This window comes from Carassius auratus, chromosome 27 (assembly GCF_003368295.1).
Source record: "Carassius auratus strain Wakin chromosome 27, ASM336829v1, whole genome shotgun sequence".
NCBI classification, from domain to species: Eukaryota; Metazoa; Chordata; class Actinopteri; order Cypriniformes; family Cyprinidae; genus Carassius; species Carassius auratus.
Window position 1 is genome coordinate 14,314,349 of NC_039269.1, and position 24,307 is coordinate 14,338,655.

The following is a 24,307-nucleotide window of genomic DNA, read 5'->3' on the forward strand; positions in this document are numbered from 1 at the left end:
GTTTGTGCTATGGAAATGCATTTTAAATTACACCTCCAATCTTGCAACTTAATGAGTTGTGCTGTTACTTCTGTAAGCAGCCAGACATATGACTGTCACCTGGTAGATGGAATAACAGCCAAGAAAATCCAATAGACATGAGTTGTTGGAGAAACCATGTAAGGTTTGAAAGACTTGAATATCATCTTTTTAGAATATCATGGCTGTTTTTGACCAACTACCTACAACATCCAAGAAACACCTAACATCCTGTGCTGGGTAGTAACTGATTACATGCAATCTGGATTACGTAATAAGATTCCATAATTTAAGGACCTGTAATTACATTAAATTGCATTTTAAAGTGATCAAAATCAGATTTCAGTTTATTTTTATAGATAACATGATTTCATATTTACACAATGGCAGTAAATTATTCATAATGTACTACATAGTGTACTAGTCACTAGTCAAGTGACTATAATTACAGAGAAAATGACAATTCCACACAGTTATTATTAATCTTTTATCACCTTGTGATCCCCAGTTTGGGAAACCTTGTAATGTTTGATGCACTTCTTGATGTTGATAACAAAGAACAAAGTATTTTCTTACGAGTTAGGTCAAAAGTAATCTAAAAGTATTTAGAATAAATTACCTAATATGTTTTCCAATAGATTGTTGCTAACTACAATTTCCATTATGTAATTTGTAATTTGTAATGGACCAGTTTGTATCTATCCAGCAATGCTAATAACCACCTAGAAGACAAATGCACTAACAATGCTGTAGCAACCATTAATACGTTAGTAACCACTCAGAACATCCTAGCAACTTCTCAGAACATTCTAGCAATTTCCTGGTACAACAACAACAATTTTGCTAGTCTTTAAAGTGGTGGTTGATTGCGATTTCACTTTTTTAACGTTAGTTTGTAATGTTGCTGTTTTGAGCATAAACAATATCTGCAAGGTTGCAGCGCTAAGTTCAGTCCAAACAGAAATATCGTCTTTTAAAATTTTGGCAGTTTAATGCCTACAAAAACGGCTGATAAGGGACTCCAACAAGCTTCTTCCCGGGTCCGTTACATCACAAACTAGGGGGGAGCGGATCGATCTAAATATCGATAGTATTGATGCCAACACTGGTATTGGTATCGGATCGATACAATTGTAATTGAATCGATATTTTAATTTAAATATCTCTCATCTATGTTCATTATACTTTGCTCGTGTCTTCTACCTTTACAATCCTGAGCAAACGCTGCTTTCACATCCTGGCCCACTTTGCTACTCCTCCCGCTCCTGCTGCTCTGCTGTGATTCGTTGTTGTGTCGTCAAGTGACTCACTGACAACGCGCCGAGGAGCAGCGAACAGAGTGAGCGAAGCTGATAGCACATTCAGAAGGAGGGCTCAGGGAATGTAATTGCACAGGTATATTTGTTCTGTGAGATTTTTTGTATTCTTTATTTTATTTTTATTTATTTTTATTTTTTAAGGCTGTAAAGAATTAATTCTTCACCTCAATACATTATTAAAAATATTGGCTAAATAATTGATCATTCATCCACCTCAGAAATAATGGCATAGACCTACTGCACTCCCCTACACAAAAGTTTTTTTTTTTTTTTTTTTTTTTTTTTTTTAAGTAAAAAGTATCGTATTGGTATCGATACTGAACCTATATTTATTTGGTATCGGATCAATACCAAATTTTGCAGTATCGCCCACCACTATCACAAACACAGATAAATCCCACCCCCGGGAACACGCAAGAAAGGGGCGAGGCCATGTTGTGCTGCTTTAGAGAAGAGGAAGAGAAAACTAGGAGTGCACTTAAAAATCTGTGCATAAATGAATGTCTTCTAATGATTCTAAAGGATTCACACATTTCACAACCAATGTTCTAAAACATTGGTTCTCAATCCTGTTCCTCGCATCACCCTGTTCTGCATCTCTCTCTCTTTAATCAGAATGAAACCTTATACTAAAAGCTAACAGAAGCAGTAGCATTTACAAACAACAAAATCTAAAAGTATGAGACAACAAAAAACAAACATACCATTAAGAGATACATTGTTTATCACACTTTTTAGCCGGCTATAAAATCAGGGATTATGTTTAAATTAATCTTGATTGTGATCTCTTTCCAGTCGCAGGGATTCGTAGAATTTGCATACTAAGCACACACGTGCTGGATTTAATCCAGTCTTAGGTTGTGATCTGAAGTTTGTGGTAGTGTTTGTAGTGCACTGCATTGGGTTAGCACTCACTAAAGCTCACAGGGGATAAACCTTGCCTCTGATAGACATGTTTGGTACTGTATTAAACACGTGAGCTAATATAGTCCTGCTGGTCTTGCTTGTGATGTTACCTCTGTGTCTTCACGGGCCCAAGGGTTAGACGCTGCTCACCTCGTAAATACTACACAAGTATGCACACTGACAGCTATCACAGGAAAGCAGGAGTGCCTGGCCTTTGAGTCCAACCATAAAAAGATGTGATTTATCCGTTTTTGTACCTAATTTTCTTTATCCAAGGGCAATACTAAAGCGTGCAAAGAAGGAAGACAGCTGCAGTCAAATAAGCCCTTTGAAGAAATACATCAAAAGAACAAATCATATCGCCATGTGAGGGATGACAACAGCAGAGGGTGGGACACTGAGTTTGGAGGTCATCTGTAGAGGTTCATCTTCATTTTTTGTACTCCTCCAGTTTTTGCTATTGATGCATTGCAGCAAAAATGGCAAAAAAAACATGAAGACTCGAGAGTACTATGGATAGTTTTCTCCAGATTTTGTAGATTTTGCAGATTTTTTATTCTGGATTCAGTGCAAGCATTTATGGCACAATGTTTATTCTTAACAAAAATTAATTTTAGCACGATTAATCACCTTTTTGTGCAATTAATCGTACACTTCTCATGAAATTATGCACACACCATACATCTTGTTTAAAACTTTGATTTGTCATCGTTTAGAGTATCCAGCATAATTCTCCAAAATTCTCACAAAACTGAATTTTTATCATGAACTGTGCTGGGATGAACGACAGAGTCGTGGATAAGCACAACAATCTTTGAATAGATCCAAAACACAGGGTAAATCCACAGAATGAACTAGAGTAGATCCGACAAAGAAACATGTGGCAGACTACACTTAAAATACTAAACTTAACGAGGGATAGACAGGTGAGGGGAATCAACTAACAATGGGATAACAAGGACAGGAACAGGAATGACCAAATATGGACATATGAGGGAGAAAACGCAGACAAAACAGGTCCATAATCCTGACACTTTACTGCAAATCTCTGTCTGGAGAAACCGCCCCAATGCCACCAAATACTGTTGATTGTGGTTCACTTGTGTTGAATCTGTAATATTACAGTATAAGAACAGAAGAGATGAGAGCGACACCACCCACAGCTCCTCTCAAGCCTCCTTAACACAATCACAAGCTCATACACACACATACATCTTCTGTCAGGCTGGAGAGGGTGCCCAGGGCTCGCAGTGCAGGGCGGATTTTGCCGACCACATCCCATCAGGATTGCGTAGCGGCTGTTGACAGCTCCCTGCACGCATTACACATTAATACATCCTGCACTAACAAATTATCACAACACTGTCAGAGAGGTAGATCAGTGGAAGCTTCTCTAGCTGTCTCTATGTCCTCTCACTCTGTTTTTGCCTTTTTGCCAGCTTATTAGTTAGTTGTATAGTTCCTGTCCTAACCTCTTCAGAGCTGGATGAGAGCAGTTAATTGGCTGCAAGCGACATTTCCAGTTTATCAATAGGTAACTATAGACTCCCACTCTTTCCTCTAGATACTGTATTTCTATCCTTGAAAATGAGCACTAGAGGATAGGAGGAAACGGCTCATCTCCCAGGAGACCCCAGCGGTCCATAGCCCATCAGCTTGCGACGCTGGTCACATTCTTACATGCAATTTGCCTGCTTGTCTAAGCCTGAGAGGGCAGCTTATCTGTGCTAACACAGCGGAGTCACGTACGCACCTTATACCTTTTGCATTTTAATCAGCTCATTCTTTTCCTGTGCTCTCATCAACTCTCGGTGACAATAGGTGGAAAAGCACAGACTGTTATTTAATGGGTTTGCAGAGGCAAATCTGTGTTCTGTCACAAAACAAACAGAGCGCCACTGAGAAGGAAGCTGTTTACGTGTACCGTCGGACTCTTCTCAATGTGTACTTCCTGACAGACACATCAGAACTGAATTAAAGAACCGCTTTACATCAGACTGATGAAATCATATGCCTTAAAGTCAGGCTTTTGGGGATGAGGCCAATCTGTCGAAGCAGAAGTAATGAGTCAGTTAGTTATGACTGTGAGGATGAGGAAAGTACCGGAATGCGTCAGTCCATCTCAAAGGCCATCATAGACTAAACAGACTTGTTTATCATCTTATGGAAAAAGTACACCGCACAGGCGAGAGAGGGGTCGCAATTAGCAACATGTAAGGGATGAATCATGTGGCAACAAAGAATTATTTTCTAATTTAAAAATATTTTTTATTTTATTTAAAAATATATGAAAAGTAAAATGAAACAATAAATATTATTATATATTATAAAATATATATATATATTTTTAACATTTATATTTGTAATAATTTTTTGGATTAAAATGCATGTTCAGTTTTTTCATGTGCACCTCTCAATTGCTGTCATCTGTATATGATTGTCTTTTTCTAAACATATGATCACATGACAAAAGGTGTGTAGGGTATTTTTTTTTTCTTTTCTTTTTTTCCTTTTCACTTCTTACCCACTGACCCATTTTACCCCATCAGTCCAGAGGCTCTCAACCAGGGCTGTAGCTTGGAAATTCTGGACCCCTGAAAAAATATTGATGTGGGTCCTCACTGCCCTCTACTCAAAGCAGTAAAATATATGGGCATGGAGGCTCACATCTGGTGCCATGTTTTGTTTTTTGTTTTGATTTGTTTTTTTTTGTTTGTTTTTGTTTTTGTTGTTGTTGGTTTTTTTGTAAAAAAAAAAAAAAAAAAAAAAAACTGAAAAACTGAAAATACACACATACTGTATACACATACAGTACATACAATGGCTCTCTGATAGCACACATACATCACAGAGACATCAACTTGACAGCAAAATGATCAAGTGCATGGCATCCCATAACAATGACATCCCTACATCCCTTGTCTTGCAAAATAGCATTTTTGATTGACTTATTAAGCAGTTCTCCTGGCCTCACTTTCCTTTTCATGACTTTACTGGTATCCAGATTTCCCGCCACATTATATTCAGTCAGTCTCTCTTCCACTGTCACATTACTTCTAACTTAAGCTCTTCTCGGCTCAGCCTCAATTCTGATTGATTGCTCTCACTAGGGGCCCTAATAAGCCTTAAATTGTCTCTTAACATTCCTTCAGCATTGTTACAAAGTGTAAAAATACGGCCTGTATGTGGTTGTTGTCTGCAGTATAATGGTGTGTATTAGCACTTCCTCCACACAAACATTTACAATGAGTTTTTTTTGGAAGTGCGAGTGGTTGGTTAGTTAGCGAGTCCAGGCCGATGAAGTGTGAGGTTCAGACGTGCAAAGCCAAGGGAGGCACAGTCATCTTTTTTTAGAGAGAGAGAGGAGGAAAAGAGATAAACACTTTGATCACACAACACAGGAAAGTGCCACTGATCTCATCCTTACGATGCCGGTTGCCAGGTTTATCACATGCGTGTGAGTGGGTTTGTGGAGCATGGTCCTTAGAGACAGGCACAAACCTTTAATTAAACAAGTGTGTTCTCTTAACAGATTTACACAAAGTAAAACCCACAAAAGACTGTAGGCTGATATGACGCACAGTAGAGGTGAAAACAGGGATGGAGATAGTGAGAATGAATTAGAGCCGATGGTGTGTCTAAAGACAGTAGGAAATGAAACTAGCCTTCTCTGAAATGACACGGTCCGTTCATTTTTCAGTATCTCTGTGTTTGTCAATGCATCATGAATATGTATCATCTAAATAATACATATAATACTCTGAGTATCAAAAAAAGACATGTATTCATTACAGATAAATAAAGAAATAACGAGTATACAGGAGTATCCTGGTCATGGTTTTATATAAATTTACAATTAGTGAAGCTTTAAAGATTCTAAAAGGATGCAAAATGTAAAAATAGTCAATGTCTTGTGTGTTAAAGGTATATTTAAAAATGCGGTGTTATTATAAACTGAATCTTATGAAATAGTTTTTTTAAGATCTGTTTGTGTCGGGTTTGGAACAACCTAAGTAAATGATGACAGAAATTTCCTTTTTGTGTAAATCATTTCTTCGTCTTCATTCCTGAGTGGTGGATTGTTTAATAAGAAATATACAAAGTCTTTTGCAGAAAAAAACAGGGCTTTCTCATTTTCAGATTGAAGAAAGCTGATTAGGTCCCTCCAGCATTAGGACGGGTACGCTGAAGCATAGCAGTTGAGAATGTTTTGTGAATGCAAAGCTTGCTTGAAATGTCCCGTGGTGAATTAGAGTGACTTGTTTGTACACCCGCCCAGCTGTGACCGAATATTCAAGTCCGGGGAACTGAGCTGTTCTTCATCCCGGGGCACTCCCACTTCACTCTGCCATCTGTATCGACACGGGGCACGTCTGAGCTGTGTGGAGGTGCTGGGAGACCGTGCCTCATTTTAACCCAATCTTATCTCAGTAATAGGGTTCGTGTTTGGAGTTCACCCATGAACTCCCACCTTAAACAGACTTTATAGTGTGAACATGACAAGCAGCAAGCCAATTATCCAAACACGACCAAGAGTACCTCATGTAATTAGTGATAACATTAATATTATTAATATATATTAATATTAATAACATTTTGGCACATAATTAATCTTGTGCCACGCGTGCTAGATGCATAAATAGGTACAATCATATTGTATAAAACTACTGAACCAAGTCCAACGAGCAACTACATAGCAAAACTCTAAGAGCTACTTACAACATCTTAGATCATGTCAAATGTTATTCAGGCATTTTCTACACTCATTTTCTCCTTTCTTTGTTTTTCAGCCCTGAAGGACCCATGCAGTGAGGTGACCTGTAGTTTTGGCAGCACCTGCATTCAGTCATCTGACGGTCTGTCCGCCAAGTGCATGTGTCCTCTGAGTTGTGAGAACGTCCCCGAGCAAATGGTGTGTGGCAGCGATGGCTTGGACTACCGAAGTGAGTGTGAGCTCAACATGAAAGCCTGCGCCACTCAGAAGAACATCCGTGTGCATCACCAAGGCCGCTGCGGTGAGTCTGTTGAGCCTTAAAATAGTCATTAGCAATCCGTTTACTGTGATTATCACATGTACAGTCATGGCCGAAAATATCGTCACCCTTGGTAAACATGATAAAAAAAAGGCAGTGAAAATTAATCTGTATTGTTAACCCTTTTGATATTTAATTTTTTTAAAATCACAAAAATCTAACCTTTTATTGGATAATAAGAATTTAAAATGGGAGGAAAGGTCCCTTGATGATCCTTTGATCATATTTACCAAGGGTGCCAATATTTTTGGCCATGACTGTAGTTCTGTTACCATCTTGCCATTCTTGCATAGTTGCTTCCATCAAAGTGGTCGAAGGTCATTTTGACTATTTAAATAATAATAAAAATATATAATAAAATTATTATTATTATTATTATTTTACATGGCAGAAAAGTAACATAAGTTGATGTAATGTATTTGTAAAAAAATAATAAATAAACTTAAAATAATATGCGAGTGAATTGTTTAACAAGAACATAAAATGTACAAATAATAATAATAATAATAATACAAAATATAAAATTCTCTGATTACGTAAATCATCGAATGTATTGCATTATCCCCAGGGTGATTTTGGGTTCTGAATGCTTGTAGAAGAGTAGTTTGGCTTAATTTTGAGGTAAAAAAATTCACAAGATCAGTTATTCTGCTGAAAGCTCCCGTCACATCACACTTGGCCATGCAAAATGTCTGGGTTTTTGAGCTCTTCTTCTTTGATTAAATCCTAGCTGTTTCATGTTAGTGGGGAGTTTGAGTGATGAGGACAGAGTGTCGTTCATGAAAAGCCCCCTTCCCACCCTGCACTGCCTAATGACATTTCCCTTCTGCGCTGCCTGACGAGCTGTCAGATTCTTTTTTCGGCTTATTCCGCCCATCTCTGACATTTCAGAGTTTTATTTTGATCTCTTTTATTCGTCTGTACTCCATGATGAGGTCTGGACACATTCACATTTTAAAGAGAAAACTGGCATGTTAGGAAAGTTCCCCATATATTTGCTCTAGCATACCCTGCACTCTCACAGACTGATCATTAAATCATTTTCAGTTGCTTCCTTATTCTTTATTGGTTAACAAAGATCAAACTCTCCTTCATATTTAACCTTGCCATTTTTTTTAATGCACATTATTAGACTTGTTAAGAATGTAGGACAGTTAGATGATCCATAGCCGAGTCTACTGTGCAAAAAAATAATTTTCTTAATATGTATTTTTGTCTTATTTTTCAGTTAAAAAAAGATCAATTTACTTGGAGCAAAAATGCATAAGATAGTGAGACTTGTTTAAAAGAGAGTTTTCTTTAAAGTAAGTATATTTTTCTTACTTCACTCTCCAGACAAGACACAAGACTTTCTTTCAAAAAGTTTATAAAAAAATACAGCAATATATATATGTGTGTGTGTGTGTGTGTGTGTATATCAGCATAAAACACTCATAAAACACTTGAGAGGCAAAACTGCACAGGTTAATGAAACTTGTTTTCAGAGACAATATTTTCAATAACGTTTCACTAGTTCACGCTTACATATAATTAGCTGAGGTATGGTATGCGTATTTGGCGTGCTGTCCGGGGAAGGGCTCCGAGCTCGGGAATTGCCCGAAGCTAGAGTACCCCCCCTTCCCCGTATATTGTAAAGTGAACTTGAAGTGAGGAGATGGGGTGGAGGAGGGATGCTGATAAACCGTCAATGGATAGAGGTAAGTCAGCGATATTTATACTGTGGGATTGATTACTTGATTGTGGTCCACCTGTGATGATTAGGCTAAGTATCTGACGCGCTCCTCCCGAATCTTCATAGATAATTACATTTATGTTTCTAGCCCCATGGGCAAAAACCTCTCTAACTTCTGTTAGATTTGTGCACTGTGACATTGTGGTGTTTCCTGCGGCAGAGCGGGGCAGACAGACTCTTGTAAATGATGGCTCTCTGGGCGGCAGGGCTGGATGAATGCCTCAGGTCCCAGAGGACGTGTGGAGTATGTTTCTCTGCGGCTCTTGGGAGTGTGTCTTTCATTTGAACCCCCTCGAGAGTAGAAAGCACAGAGGAGGACAGACATCAACAACTCTAAATCTAACTTAGAGACACCATCCTTGTGGTTACTGACTCTGATTCAGTCCTCACTGAGGGACACTACATCGACTTGTATTGTTTTAAAATAAGAATGAAATTAAATAAGACAGAATAAGAAATCTGACCTCTAAACTGTCTATACAACAAAAGTCAAGTGCATATAATCATTTGCTTTGTTTTCAAGGAAAAATATTTAAACTTCCTCAACATAAGACATACTGTATATGTGAGAATTTGAAACAGAGGTATTTATCACTTTTGTTTTGCAAGAAAACATCTAAACATCCTTTAAAGGGGATACAAAAGCAGTAATTATTATATAAATAATTATTATTTTGTCTTGTTTTCAGGAAAACATATTTAAACATCTTTAAAAAAAATAGTTGAGTAACAAATAATAATACTATCAAAAAAATAGAAAATGTTAAAACCTGTTTAAAAGAAGAAATTGCAAAAATGATCAGAAAATATATATAAATTCATAAAGAAAAATTTACTTGAGAAAGAAAACATCTCAATAACCTTAAATGACAATGCATTTGTCTTGTGTTTCAGAAAAGCACATCTAAACATTTTAACAACTACATAATTCATGCATCTCAAGTAAATGTATCTTGTTTTAAGGATGTGTACTGTACATCGTTTTTCTATAAAACAACAACAACACAAGTACAGATTAAGAATTTTTTCAATGTTTCTGGCATTTTGTTCTACATAGAGGATTGAGGAGCAAAACAAACAAACCCACAATCAATCGTACAGCAGGACATGGGCCACTGTTATTTCAAAGCCCAGTTAGACACATTTTTGGCCAGATCTGTATACACATTCATTCCCGTAAATGAACTGTTCCTCCAAGACATGCATTAAGGTCTTGGCCAGCAACTGTTAGGCACACAGATACAGGGTCTGGATTAATGGATCGGCCTCATACACACTCCCTGCTGGAGCAGGGCTCAGTGTGTCTGGCTAATTACAGCCAACCCTGCATGGCACTGTTAGGCAGCGATACACTGAATGCTGGCTGCTTCCGGCCTCTCTTAATGGGAGCTAATGGCTATTCCAGTGGTAATGGCTGGCTTGCATGGCGAAATGTTGTTGGAGGCGCTGCCCGTATTGTGCTGGACCCTTTTGGTCGAGCTCCATACTCCCCTCCTTTGAGAGCCGTCATATTATTGTGTTAGTATAAACCAGTCCCTGAACTGGCAGAAACATTTTGTCAGCCCGCCTCTCACCTTGGGCATTTATGCTTAATGCTTGTATATTTGAAGAGTTTGGTTTCAAAACGCTATAAATCCTTTTTGAGTAAAAATGTGTTTTCTTTACCAAGAATGTGGCAAGATGAAAACCACTATTTTCTGTTACGAACTTTCACATAGCATCTTTAGATTATAATGACATAAACCATTTAAATCCAGATTGAGATTTTCAAAGATTTATTATAAAACATGACCCCCCCCCCCCCACACACAAAATGCAATAAATCCACTTAATCAATATAAAAGTTATTTTATATTTTATATTTAAATACACAACAAAGTAAATTGATCCACATGTGACAGCCTCTGAACTTGGTCAATACTAATCTTATTAATGGCCCACCGCAGAAACCACCACATTCATCAATGGCGTCACAATAAAAAAAAAATGTATGGCTGCACGATAAATCACATGCGATTGTCATGCGCATTTCGTCAGTAAAGCCAGTTATGTGATCAGTAGTAAATCTCCATCACATGCTTTCAGATGGGGCCGTGTTTAATACAAAGAGCCATAAATCGCTGACAAACTACATATAATAGCATTCATAATCGAAGGGGAATCGTCTGTGATTATGAACGAGACATTGCATAGCTTGTCAGTTACTGTTTACAATTCGTGTAATGGTGAGCTGTGATTGGTTGAGAGGATGTATCGCATTCCACATAGAAGGGAGACTAGTATTTTTCATGGTTTGGAAAGATGAAAACATGACACCTTTTTGCATAAAACTATAAATTGACTTTCAATACCGACCAGATACAATACTGATTTTGGCAGGAACTCAATATTTTTTTAAATCTGTTTTTTTTTTTCAACATTATTCAACGTTATTTTTCAGAAGAAAAAAAACTAACATCACAGAGTATAATTTTACTTGAGAAACTAAAATAATCTAATTTTGTTTTAAAAGAAAACATCTAACAACTTTATACATTAATTCATACAAGTGCTAGAAATAATTTGATTTGTGTGCATTTAGGATGGATTGACTTAACTGACTGCAACCTTAAATTAGAAATAAACAAGTAAAAAAAAAAACATATCTAAACACTAAGTACTGATTAAGAATGAATGAATTTATTAATGAATTTATGTATTAATTGATTGATTTTGAATTAGATGTTTGTGCATTTAGGGTGGGTTAGTATCTGACTAGTCAGTTTCTAGCCTAATTAGTCGACTAGTCATTCAGGAAAAAGCCACTGGCTAGTTGATTCTGAAAATATGTTGTTTCATACATCCCTACTGTGCATGTGTCCATCTGTGTGTTATTTGCTTTCATGATGTCTCTCGATCTCTTTGGCTTTTTTCTTCATTTCCCACTTATTTTGTTCCAACTTTCTAGTTCTCTTTTTTTGCCTGTGTTCTTCCTCTCCTCTCATTCTTTGCTTTGTTTACGTGTTTTGTTTTTCTTGTCTCATTTCCTCAGTCCTTTCTGTCTCTGTCTCTCTTGTCTTTTTTTCTCTCCGTCTCCATGCTTCTTTCTCTCCAGCGATTGTGCGACTCGTTCGCGGCTCGGCATTGTCTTAGTACGACACCGGCTGATAAGTCCTTTGTGTCGCCTTGTTTCTGAAAAGTGTGGAGGCTGGCGAAACTGTCACACTTATTTCAATAACCATCATGGCATTTCTATTACAATTATGATCTTGCAATATAAGGCCAGGGCCCGGAGCCCCCTGCAGCCACAAAGACCCATCAGCTCCCACATACTCATCACTCCCATCCCGTCAGCTGTCACCCTTATCTTTTCACATTTTAGTATTTCTTCTCAATAAATGACACACCATTGACAACAGCTCCATCAATACTGCATAAAAGATGCAATGGCATTGTTGCTGTAGAGAAGTGGTTTGGACGTGCTCAGATACCAAATACTCTGGTCCTGGAGGTGCACTTTCCTAAAGAGTTTAAATTAATGCTGTCAAAATGAGTGCTGCATTAAATTAATGCAATTAACAGCACTGGCAATTCTTAAAGGGGGGGGGGGGGGGTGAAATGCTCGTTTTCACTCAATAGAGTAGTACTGCATCCTTCAAAACTCCAAAAAGTCTTTATTTTTTATTATATTTAGAAGAGAAAGATAGTCTGTACCGATTTTTCCCGGAAAAACACGAGTGCCTAGAGGCGTGGCGTGTGGGCGGAGCTAAAGAATCATGAGCGCCAGTAGGCTTTTTTGTTGAGAGCGTCTGGAAGCTGTGACACAGATCCAGAGGCTGAAATTTAACAAGAGCAGCATCAGCAAAGGCGGTATGCTACGTGGTATGTACTGAAACTGTATATATTTGCTTAGCGGTTTTGGAAAATGACTAAGTTCCACTTTATGTCGTCTTTTTTTTTTTTTTTTAGCTGTACATGTGGAAAGTGCAGTTTGATGACAACATTGCATGTTGTTTACTTGATGTGCTTACGCGCTGATAGCTAAGTTAACAACACAGAGATATTTGAAGCAGTTTTACTCACCGCCTGCGGTTCCAACACACGATCGTGACCCTTTTTCGTTGGGACTGCATTATCCTTAAGAAATAAACGATGTGCAAATCCGGCGTCAAACTGGGCCTTGTTTGTAAAACAAGCATCTTCGAAGTGCAGGGAACAAACAAAAACACTTGCACAACTCCGTTGATGCTCTGTAAAAATAAACTCCATCCACTAGTCCCTTACTGCTGTTTCTCTTTTGGTAATCTGTGCAGGGTTGTCTTGCCCTGGCAACCAAAAACACACTTCTTTTGTGACATTTTGCGACGCTCTCGCTCTGATCAGTGAATGCCTGTGCTCAGCCTCTCAGTGCTCTGCTATACGGGAGCGCGCGCTCTTCCGGCAGAAGTGCCTTAGGACCCATAAGGAAATTCCGCTCCATCTAACGTCACACAGACCCATACTCGAAAAAAACTTTCCGAAACTTATGACAAACCGGAAGAGGTTTTTTTGGAAAAAAAATACTCCTTCAAATGTACAAATTAATTTTTTAAACTTTGTCCATGTTTAGCATGGGAATCCAACTCTTTAACAGTGTAAAAAACTCAGTATGCATGCAATAGCATTTCACCCCCCCCCCCTTTAAAGCAGCCAAAATAACCTAATAACCCAGTTGTTGTGATTTCTGTTAATCAAAGAACCAAAGGAAAAAAGCTTTAATGTATTAATTTATTAATGGATATTTAATTTAAGTTAATGTTAAGTGGGATTAATTGCAATTAATTTCAGAAAAAGAATAAATAATTGCAAATAATTAGTTAACTTTTTAATCGATTGACAGCTCAAGTTTAAATCTACCCTTTATAAAAAATAAAAAAAAGCTAAACAAGATCTTCAGGAAAAATATACGTATGTATACTGCTGTTTAAAAGTTTGGTTTCGGTAAGATTTATGTATTTAATGTTTTTGAAAGAAGGTTGTATTTAGTTGATAAAAAATCCAGTATAAGAGAGAAATATTATTTTAAATAACTTTTCTGTTTTTAATATTTTATATTAAAAACAAATACGCACTTTTGAATGATGGTGTAAATGTGATCAAAGTTGAAACTAAACTCGATATTAAGTTATTTAAAAGGCCAATATTATGATGAGGTGCTCGTGTGGGCGATACATGTTTGAGTTTGGCTAGTGTTACACTTTTCTCCCTGTCATTACTGTTGTTTTTAGGGTTGGAAATGTGAATAAGAACATATTTCCTTATAAAAACTTCTAGACCCAAATTGTTTGTTTTCTTGTGGTTTAATAAAAAAATATGACAAAAGAAATGCGTATGCTAGTTGTTAGTTTCCATTCTGAATTGAATAATAGAAAAAAGAAAAGACGAAATAGCTTTCTTTGTACTGTGTTGGCTTATATAAAGAATTTACTTTTTAATACTTAAGATGTTTGCCATCAGATACAGTAAATATTCTGACAGTGTGCACATTTGGACCCAGTGAATAGAACACAAAGTCTAGTGTGAGCTCACCTAAACTATTGTATATACACTACTAAAATAATAGTGACAAAAGGCCTAAAAAATTTAATTGCGAGGCAGCAGAACGGATGCCATGTTGTGCAAGATTGAATCACCCTTCCCTAATGCCTCAAAACATAGCAAGGTAATCAAAAGTAATCAAAAAGAATATTGCAGTACAGTAATCAAAAGAACATTGCTACACTAATAGGAAAAGCTGTTAGTATGCCAACTGACACTTAACTGAACACACAATGAAAGCTTTGGTAGTATTTTTTAACATTTTGGCAATATTTGGCTAGCAAGCAAACAGATCAAATTCTCAACAGAAGACAATGAAATCAAACAAGAGTCATGAACTGCCATCTCGATCTGACACATTTTTTACTCTTGTCCTCAGATCCTTGCAGTGATACTCTGAACATCATGAGGGAAGCCTGTCGGGTGAACCCAAAGACCTACGAGCTAACCTTCCTCACAGCCGATTCCTGCCCACCCGAGAGTACTCCCATCTGCGCCAGCGATGGCCACACTTACGATAGCGAGTGTCAGATGGAGCGGACGGCCCTGCAGAACAACCTGGAGCTCAAAAAGGTTTCTTCAGGCAGCTGCAAGGAGAAAGGTGAGTTCCTCCTAGAGCCGAGTTGTCACAGACTCAATGGAGCTCATGCTCGTCTCTGATAAAGGTGCCCTACAGCCGCATTTGATTTATTTTGTCATGGCTGCGGTGAGAAGGCTCTGGACAAATTAAGTCAGGTTAGCAGTACTGTCATGCCTACATGATACCAATCTCCACAAATCCAATTTGCCTGTCGGGCTCTGGCAGGTGTATTGTGGCAAGACTGTATCTACACGGGTGATGAAAAGATCGTCCCTGCTTCGCTCTGAAGCCCTGTGGCAAAGCGCAGAGAGAGTGTGTGTTCGGCTGTGATAGTGCGCGAATGGTGGCTTAGTGTGTATGTGTGTGTGCATGTGTCTGAACTGTGTTTGTGCCGTGAGCTATAGTGGTGTTATTTGTTGGCCACTGTTGTTCCAATAGAGCAACTGTTTCTGTGCTAGTGTAACTCAAGAAACAATAGCATTTGTCTTACTTTGTACATGTGTTTGGGATCTGCTCAGGCAATATGTGAATCGAATTGTATCACTCACATCGTTAGTGTTAATATAATACTTGTTATATGCTATTATTGCCAGAATTTTTATAAAAAATAATAATATAATTTCACAATAATAAATTCTGTCATTTTTTACTCACTATATGCTTTGCTAGCAGACTTACTGTAGCTGCAAATCAAACGCTAAATCAAAACAAAGAAAGGGAAGTATTTAGTCTCACTGTTGAAAACAAACAAACAAAAACAGCATATACTGGTTATGTAAGTTTCGAAGCGTGGTAGCTGGTTTAAGCCGGTCCTGAGGTGGTTATAAGTTGTTATTGAGCAGCTGCTCCAGTTTAGGAGCTTGAGACCAGCTCATGACCAACTAAGGACCAGCATAAACCAGCTCAATCTAGTTACCATGCTTCAAAACATACCTAACCAGTATATACTGTTTTTGTTTGTTTGTTTGTTTGTTTGTTTGTTTGTTTTCAATAGGGCTGGTATTTATAACTTTGCTAATATTTTGTTAGCTAGCTAAAAGTTTAGCCTACTATCTTAACACATTATTAACTGGCAATGAAAGATATTGTGATAATGTGCTACATTTTTGACCAGACCTTGCAAACGGCTTCTAAATGGGATATGATTATGTGGGACGGATTGATTTTTTACCTTTCTTTTAGGTTACCAAATTTTCACAATAATTCCAGACGGACTATGTTATTGTTAATCAAAAGTGCCTTTATAGTGCAGGTTAGCATTATGGTACGCTAGTACACTAAGCTATTAGTTTGCTAACTAAAGGCTAAGTGGAATGTCCACTTGTCAACCACTTCCACTCAGAAATCTTGGCAACTTATATTTATTAGCTTTGTCAATATTTGGTTAATTAGTTAACTTACCCTACTTGCTTAACACAGCGTTTTTTTTTTTTGTATGATTGATTGATTGGAACACAATGGCGTTAGAATTTGCTACATTTTTGATCTGACATTGCAAAATATCTGACAGAGGGATATGATTCTTTAGGGATATGTTTCACAACACCAGATTCTCCTCCACACCCTTACGAAAATTTTGCATGGTTTTATTATAGTAAAAGCGTAGTAACCAGTTAGTTAGTAACCACGCTAGTTTGGCGTATTGATTACCATCTGTATAAGCACAGATTTATTTCAAATACCAATGTTAAATTAAGGTTAGTGTAGCAAAACCATGGTTAATTTGTGATTACCATAGTTTAACTATAGTAAGGATGCTTTTTTGTAGCTTATTGGTTTTAATTGTAATACATTACATAAACATTTTCGCAAGGACAATCTCTCATTGGTCTGTTCTTGTGTGGAACTCCCAGTTTTCGCAATCTAGTTGATTCCCAGTGGATGAAATCATGTCTTGTCCTAGATTTTTTTCTTATTAAATATTAATTTTTACTCACAAATTCATCACAATGTGGAAGTAATAGGGTCGTGAAAGCAATTTCATGTTGAGTAAATCCAGAAGTTCACGAAATTCCACTTCCGTTCTTATAGCTTCCTAGCTTCCTTTCATCAGCATTGTTAAAGATAGGTTGAATAATGGGATCAAACATATATCAAACTAAGATTGTACAATAACATAATAAATAAAATAGGTATCTTAATTTTCTCAAACAGATGAAAGGCTGCTTTAATTACAGACCACCTCGGCCAGTCTGTGACAGCCTAACACAACTCTATAAAAAAAATCACTCTGAATGGAATTAGATAATTGATTTAATAATCAGGCATGGTAATTAATTCAAAACCCCTGACTGAGTCAATATCCGATGTCTGATTGTGCGAAAGAGAAAGAGAGATGCCTCCAGTCAGTGTTGATTTTCACCAGGACGCTTACTGCCTTTGTTTCACATTGTTGACGCATGTACTGTACATGTGTGTCTCCGGTCTCCAGGGGGCTGTCCGAATGGGTGTCTGTTCAACGCCATATGTTTGCTGGAAAACGGAGAGTTCCAGTGTTCCTGTGACCCCATACAATGTGACGGCACATACAAGCCCCTGTGCGGAATGGACGGAAAGACGTACCCCAACGACTGCGAAAGGAAACTCGAAGAGTGCCGTTCCGAAACAGACATTCCCATCAAGCAACCAGGGCCCTGTGGTGAGTGTGGGGAATTGTGGGATAGTTCCGTACAGATAAGCATTGTATGTCTGCTTGTGTTCGGTTGTGTCCTGCGGGAAACTCTTGTGGAAGGTGCTCATTCTCGTTCATTTCCACGCCGTTTTCATTTTACCATCAGCTCTGATGACACATGAAACACTGACTTCATGTTTCATTCATGTCCTTACCCCTCTAGTGCCAGTCAACCTCTTTCAAATCCTTCCATGTTCAAATGTCTTGTCATTTCCCCCTTTGTCCTTTTGTGTCCTTTTTTGGCTGTCTTTAAACTGTTTTTTCTGTTGCAGTGTGTCTCTCTGTCTGTCTTTGTCAATGTGACGTCTGCTCAGGGTCTCCGCTGGACACACCACTTGTTGCGAGCGGGGAAGAGTTCAACCTCTGACCTTTCTTATTGGAATTCCGACCTATGGGTCTCCTTCAGGGGGCCCTCAATGGGCTGGTTTGATATATTTTTTTCTACCTGTACCTCTTTGTCTCTGTTTCTTTTGTTTGTTTGTGTGATGGAGGATGGTTGTAGTGGACCCCCCTGCAGCTCCAGTCCTCATGGAGAGGAAGTGAGGTCATGGAGCTCTTCTTTTTTTATTTTTATTTTTATTTTTTTTGAGTTCTGTTTGTCTGGATGAATCATTTCCCAATCATTCTGAACCTGTTGTTGCCATGCTACCCGTTTGCATGGATGCATGCATACAGCCCACTTGAGGCTTAAGGACAGAAACAGAATCTATGCAAGTACGCAGATGTAAAAACTCAAAATGTGGAAGTGAGCATTCCCATATTTAAAGTGTCCTGGCATTACTTTGGCAGCAGAAAACCATTTATAGGGTGCAATAGTGTTACTGTCAAATGTCTGCCATTAAACCATATGCTGCCTTTCAAAAATGATAATGAAAATATGTTGTTAAGATCAGTTGCTCTGTGAAGATTATCTTCAGATTGTTGCTCCAGCATGAATATAGACAAGAAATCTGGCCATAGAAGTTTGAGTTTGCATTGCTTAAAACATTTACGTACTTGTGTGGGACATCCCTTTGGCATTCTCGCTTGAGTCCAAGTGCAAACTTCCCTTCTATACAGTATAGAAAAAGCATATTCTATGTGACACATTGGATGGAAATTGTGCTTACTACCAAATTTTTTTTATGCAGTATTACAATTTTAAACATAAGATACATTTGTAACTTTTGATGGAAACCCAGCGAGGGAGCCAGACATTGCTAACATAGCTAACAGAGTATGTGAGTGTAGTGGAGTGGCAACAATTGCCCCTCTGCTCTCCAAGCATTCAATATTCACTCCGCTCCGCACCATTTCCCGCTCCTTGCTCCACTGCTTGCTCCACTGATCAGAAACAGCTAGATTATTTCACTATGCTAGAAAAATCTGTTCTGAAGTTATATTAAATGAAAAATAAGTGCATAATACTAGAAGAATTGTTTTAACTTGATTTATTGGAACACAACAGTTAGCCCAAGTCCATATAAAATGACTGCTTAACTCGCTAAGCTTATTTGTCTGTGCACCATCTCTCTCTAATAAAACAGGATCTGGACAGTGTGTTAATTATGGGATGTGTATCCAGGGCTGATTTGGCATGGTTCAGATTTTGAGCGCATGTTAACAGTACAGAAATATCCCTCTCATTTATACTGAATGCTATGTGTGTCCTACTATTTGGCAGCACATATGTGGCAACTGTAGCGCTGGATGCATCTTTTATTTTTTGCCCTCCCTCTCTCTTCTTTTTTCTCTTCTCACTATCGGCCTCTATGACTCATTAGGATTGTTTTCCAGTCTTCAATGAAAAAGATGCATAAATTACCATGTAAAGAGGAGTAGTGCTTGTGTCTTTGACTTTATTTCATTATTTCTGACAAATAAATGTTTTGGTCCTTTCAGGCTTTCACTGGTGGCAGGTTACAGTATGTTTTTAATACATTTATTTGTATTTGCATATTCCACAAACAGAACATTAATTAAACATCAAAAGCTCTGTGGCGGACCTGAGCTAGGCTGACTGCCTTTCATGCAGAGGAAGATACAGAGTATTGATGAGTGAAACTCTTGTGCTTTGGACACCTGCTCCCAGTTGTGTAATGTGTAATGTGTAACGTGTAAAGGCAGGGGAAAAAGTTGCTTTGCATGGTTGCCTTGTTTTGCTTTTGTCACTTTCTTTGCCTTGTCTCTTTCTTTTTCTGTTATATCCATCTAGACCAGGTTTTGCTTGTTAGCGTGTTCCCATTAGATGTTGTCAGGATAGTCACATGAAATGAATACAGTAGCTTCTGTAGAATGCCTTCATACTGACAAGGGCCCAAGTGAGGTCTACGTTTTACTTAAGTGTGTTTCAGTCCTTTAGAAGACACTCAAGCATGACAAATCTCACCTTTCCCACAGTGGAAAACCTCTAAATGGACCTCTTGTCACATGCTAATAAATAGCAGCAATGCTGTGTGTGTGTACATGAGTCATTTCAAACGCTGAGCATGTCAGTACTTTTTCCAGTGTCTGACACAGTTTCATCTGCTTCCTGTTGTCTTTGGAGGCACGCAGAGCTGGGTCACTGTGTCAGCAGCGCTCTTCGAGAGACAAGATTCGCTCTAAAATCAAAGAAACGTGTAGTACTGAGAAAGCTCAACAAGAGACTGCAGCTCCTAAGGATAACAGAAAACATTGTGAAACTCTAAAGATTGAGAACAAAGGACTGAAGATACACAAGACTACACTGTGGTTCCTCATCTGAAAGTCTGCCTGAATTTTGTTGATGGAGCTTTAAAAGAAGGTTGTGTATAGAGAGTTCAGGTCTTATTAATGTCAGCGTAGGTTTTCGGTCTGTTGTTTGGATGTGTGAGGCAGCAGATGGGTCTAAGAACACCTGTGTCAAAGTCAGTTTAGGAGTGACATAAGGAAAAAGATACTAGAAATACAATCTATTATATGGTATAGTAATGATCGTGGTATTATACAGTTGAATATGATAGTACTATGGTATTATCAAATGATAATATATACTGTTTTTGTTGTACTATTTTGTCTAAATTAAGTCTTAAGCTTGTCTTTACAATTTCCACAACACTTGTATTATGTCTACTGGGAATATTTTTCTCAGGTTTCAGTGGTTGAACAAACGTTATCTAGGTACACGAAAGCACTATATATTTAAATGGCTATTTCTGTTCTTCACAGCCTCATTTTCATTTACTTCAAATAAAATAGTGTCTGCTCTGGCTGAAGACTATGAGACCTTGAATGCTGATCTTTGTGCATTATCATGGCTCTACTCCATCCAGTGTAATTTCAGAACTCTGTAACTCGGTGGGTGTGCCAGCCGTAATGGACTCCTAATGATAAGGAAAGAAAGCAGTCCGTTTCTCTAAGCAGAGCAAGATGGATCCTGCAAATGAAGCTGACCTAAATACACAGCTGTCATTATAGTCCGGAGGATGTTTCATAGCATGTGAGAAGTGAACAGACCCTCAGAATATACCAGCTTTCTGTCCTTCCCTGTCTCTCTCTGTTCCCATGGCAGTAACTCATAAAGACTAACAATGGGATCAGATCAGACTTACTGACATTGTCATTGAGCAAGAGCTATGTGAAAAGAGGTGCCTGGGAATCAACGCCCCAGGTGACAATGCACTCTGATTAATATTTATCATTAGCGTATTTATTTGATTAGCATCTCTTGCTGAAAACGGCATAAACTTTAGAAAAAACATTAAGCACCCATTGAACTTTGGAGGTCCTAGTGAGATGTGCATAATGAATCAAATTAGACGAGTAGATTGAAGAGCCAGGGTAGCCTGATTATAATTAGAATGAACCTTTGCACCTTGCTGTGTGAGGTGGAAGGGTTGTATCTGGGTCGCTGTTGTAAGTTGGAAAGCGTCGGTTTCTGTTATGTGGGTTTGTTAGTAGGCTCTTTGTAGAGCATGCTTCTGTAATGCGGGTCTGCCTTTCCCCTCATTTTCTCTCATTCCCTCATCCTCCTCTGCTTCCCTTTCTTCTCTGTTCAGAGTGCTATGTGCAGTGCTTGTCTTATCGTCTGTCTGTGTGACGACCTTCTGCTGAAGGGATCTGTGGATCCGTTTCACTCTGCTACATTTTCAGGCTTCTATGTCATTCAGAACTGAATTATGAATGATTTCAAAATTCCAGTTCAATTCCTGAATTTGAATTGAGGTAGAAAACTGGGTGCAGAATTGCAATTTGAATCAAATATATATATATATATATATATATATATATATATATATATATATATATATATATAAAATCTATATATTTTATAAATAAACTTTATCATACACAAAGTGTGATAATTTTATTATTATTATTTATATATTTCTTTTAAAGAACCATGGTGAAGGACACTTAATTTATTATAATTTATAATATTTATAAATCTTATAAATATTATGTATACATAATTTATCATAGATATAATTAGTTTTATAATAAATATATTTTTTATGTTAAACATAAAGCTATTAAATTTAAATTTATGCATTTAGCAGATGCTTTTATCCAAAGCGACTCACAGTGCATTCAGGCTATCACTTTTTACCTATCTTGTGTTCCCGGGGAATCAAACCCCCAACTTTGCGCTTGATAGCACAATGCTCTACCAATTGAGCTACTGGAACACTATTATGTTAAAATTAGTGATTATGTGATTTGTTTGTTAAATTACTTTGATTTCCCTTTCATTCCAATTTAAATTTCAAGCCAGCCAGTTCAATTCAAATTCCCAATCATAAATTGAAAGCCTATTCCTAATTCAGAATTTTGCCAACCCTGGCTATTTTTAATGTGTCCAACATTAGATAGCGAGCTAATATTTTGTGTGGTTTATTTTGTCCTCCCTTCTCTCTCTCCCTCTCTCGGTCTCTTGTTCTCTCTCTCCTCTCAAGTCCTCTTGCTTGTCCAGTTTCACGGTGTCTCACCTCATCCGTTTCCTCCCTTGCAGTGTGGAGAGGGCAATGGAATTAGTTCCTTGGTTAAATTCTTAATGCGTGGGGAGAAAGTTTCTATGCCCTTGAAGCCATTGTTAGGTGATAAGTACTCCTTCAGAAACCAAACACCGCCTCTGGGGGGATTACTGCTTGTGTCATGCTAATATTTTCTTCTCTCCCTTTTCCTTGCACCTTCTCCTACACGCGTATAAATGTTTCCCCTCAAGCTGAAGTGGAAGGTAGGGAACGAAAGAGAGAAAGACAGAACTGAGAGGGACGTGACGGGGGAAGTTACTGCATCTGATATGCAGACGCACAAAAAGTGAGACACGAACAGCATGCCGAAACTCGCAAACTCCTCTCATATTGGCAAGATGCCAGTGAGCGGAGAGATGGAGGAGATGCTTGTGCGACTGTTTGTATCACGATTCACGCACGCCCTGTAATCCTGATACGAGGGCTAGAGATCTCCATATACATGAGCGTGCATAAAGCAGATCGTAGGAATAATTCTCTGCGTTCACACTGTGCGCCAAGTTTGCACCAGAGCTGAGCTGAAGAAGCTTACCGGACCCCCTGAAGTGTGTGTTGGCTGACTGTTTGCGTTCTGACAGCCCTTCAAACCAAGTTAAAGAAATCTTCATTGGCGTAAGAGACCTGCTCTTTAAATAGCACATAACAGTGGCGAAATGTGAGTTAGAGTATCCCTTGGGTGGGCGACACGTCAGGATAAAGCATGTAGTGAAGCCAACACAATAGGAGAATCTTGTACTATGTGCTAATAGTCCTTAACATCATGTTTCAGTGGCAGTAGTAATTAAGCGCTACTAGAACGAATGCATAATGTAATATAAAATTGCAGTGTGGATGTGGAGCAGGAGGCGGAGCCAAATCGTGCATATTATATAACACCGCAGGGGTTGGAGGTGTGGGAGATTCTCAGGCCTGATTGTGGCAATTACCCAGCTGTTTCTTCACACCTTCTCATTATTAAACCCGCTTTTTCACACACTCTCACGCTCTCACGCAGGCTCCTAATTAACGTACACCACCACTTTCCAACGTCGCTTACTTTTTACTTATGCAGCTTTCCTTCCTTTTACATACGTTAACCTCTGAAAAAACTTCAAATGCGCTCGTTTTTACATGCATTGTGTCCCAGTGGCAGTCCCGTCGAGACATATGGCTGTCATCCAGCTACAGCTGGAGTCCTTGAAGACTGGCACTGCAGCACAGGCCTCGGGGATGGCAGCCCACTATTTCAAAGAGGCTCTGAAAAGGGCTCATTTTTTTTCTGAGAGAATATGCAAGCCATCTCAATAACCAAAGCCAGGCTGCTTTTTTTATGAAGTATCTAATCGTGCCTGCATGTAACATTATTTCTCGGAGAACTTTCTCTTCCTTGACTTATTATATCTGGAAGGTTTTTTTTCTCATCCCCTAGAGACGAAAAACTGAAAATGAGAAACTGAACGAGTGAACGTTTCTTTTCATATCTAGTTTTTGCATTCATTTTTTTAAGGAGAGCGATTCTGTCATTTTTGTAAGAAAACAA

General features: G+C 38.2%; 1 protein-coding gene across 6 annotated transcripts in view; it reads left to right on the forward strand.

Annotated features, from left to right (window-relative positions):
- LOC113045587 (agrin-like) overlaps positions 1–24,307 on the forward strand; it is a 141,155-nt gene that overhangs the window by 46,576 nt on the left and 70,272 nt on the right. For all 6 annotated transcript variants that reach the window (XM_026206024.1, XM_026206025.1, XM_026206027.1 and 3 more), the window contains exons 4-6: positions 7,034–7,258; positions 14,944–15,165; positions 17,576–17,782. In XM_026206024.1, the coding sequence (XP_026061809.1) occupies positions 7,034–7,258; positions 14,944–15,165; positions 17,576–17,782 (654 nt within the window). The remainder of the gene's footprint in view (positions 1–7,033; positions 7,259–14,943; positions 15,166–17,575; positions 17,783–24,307) is intronic.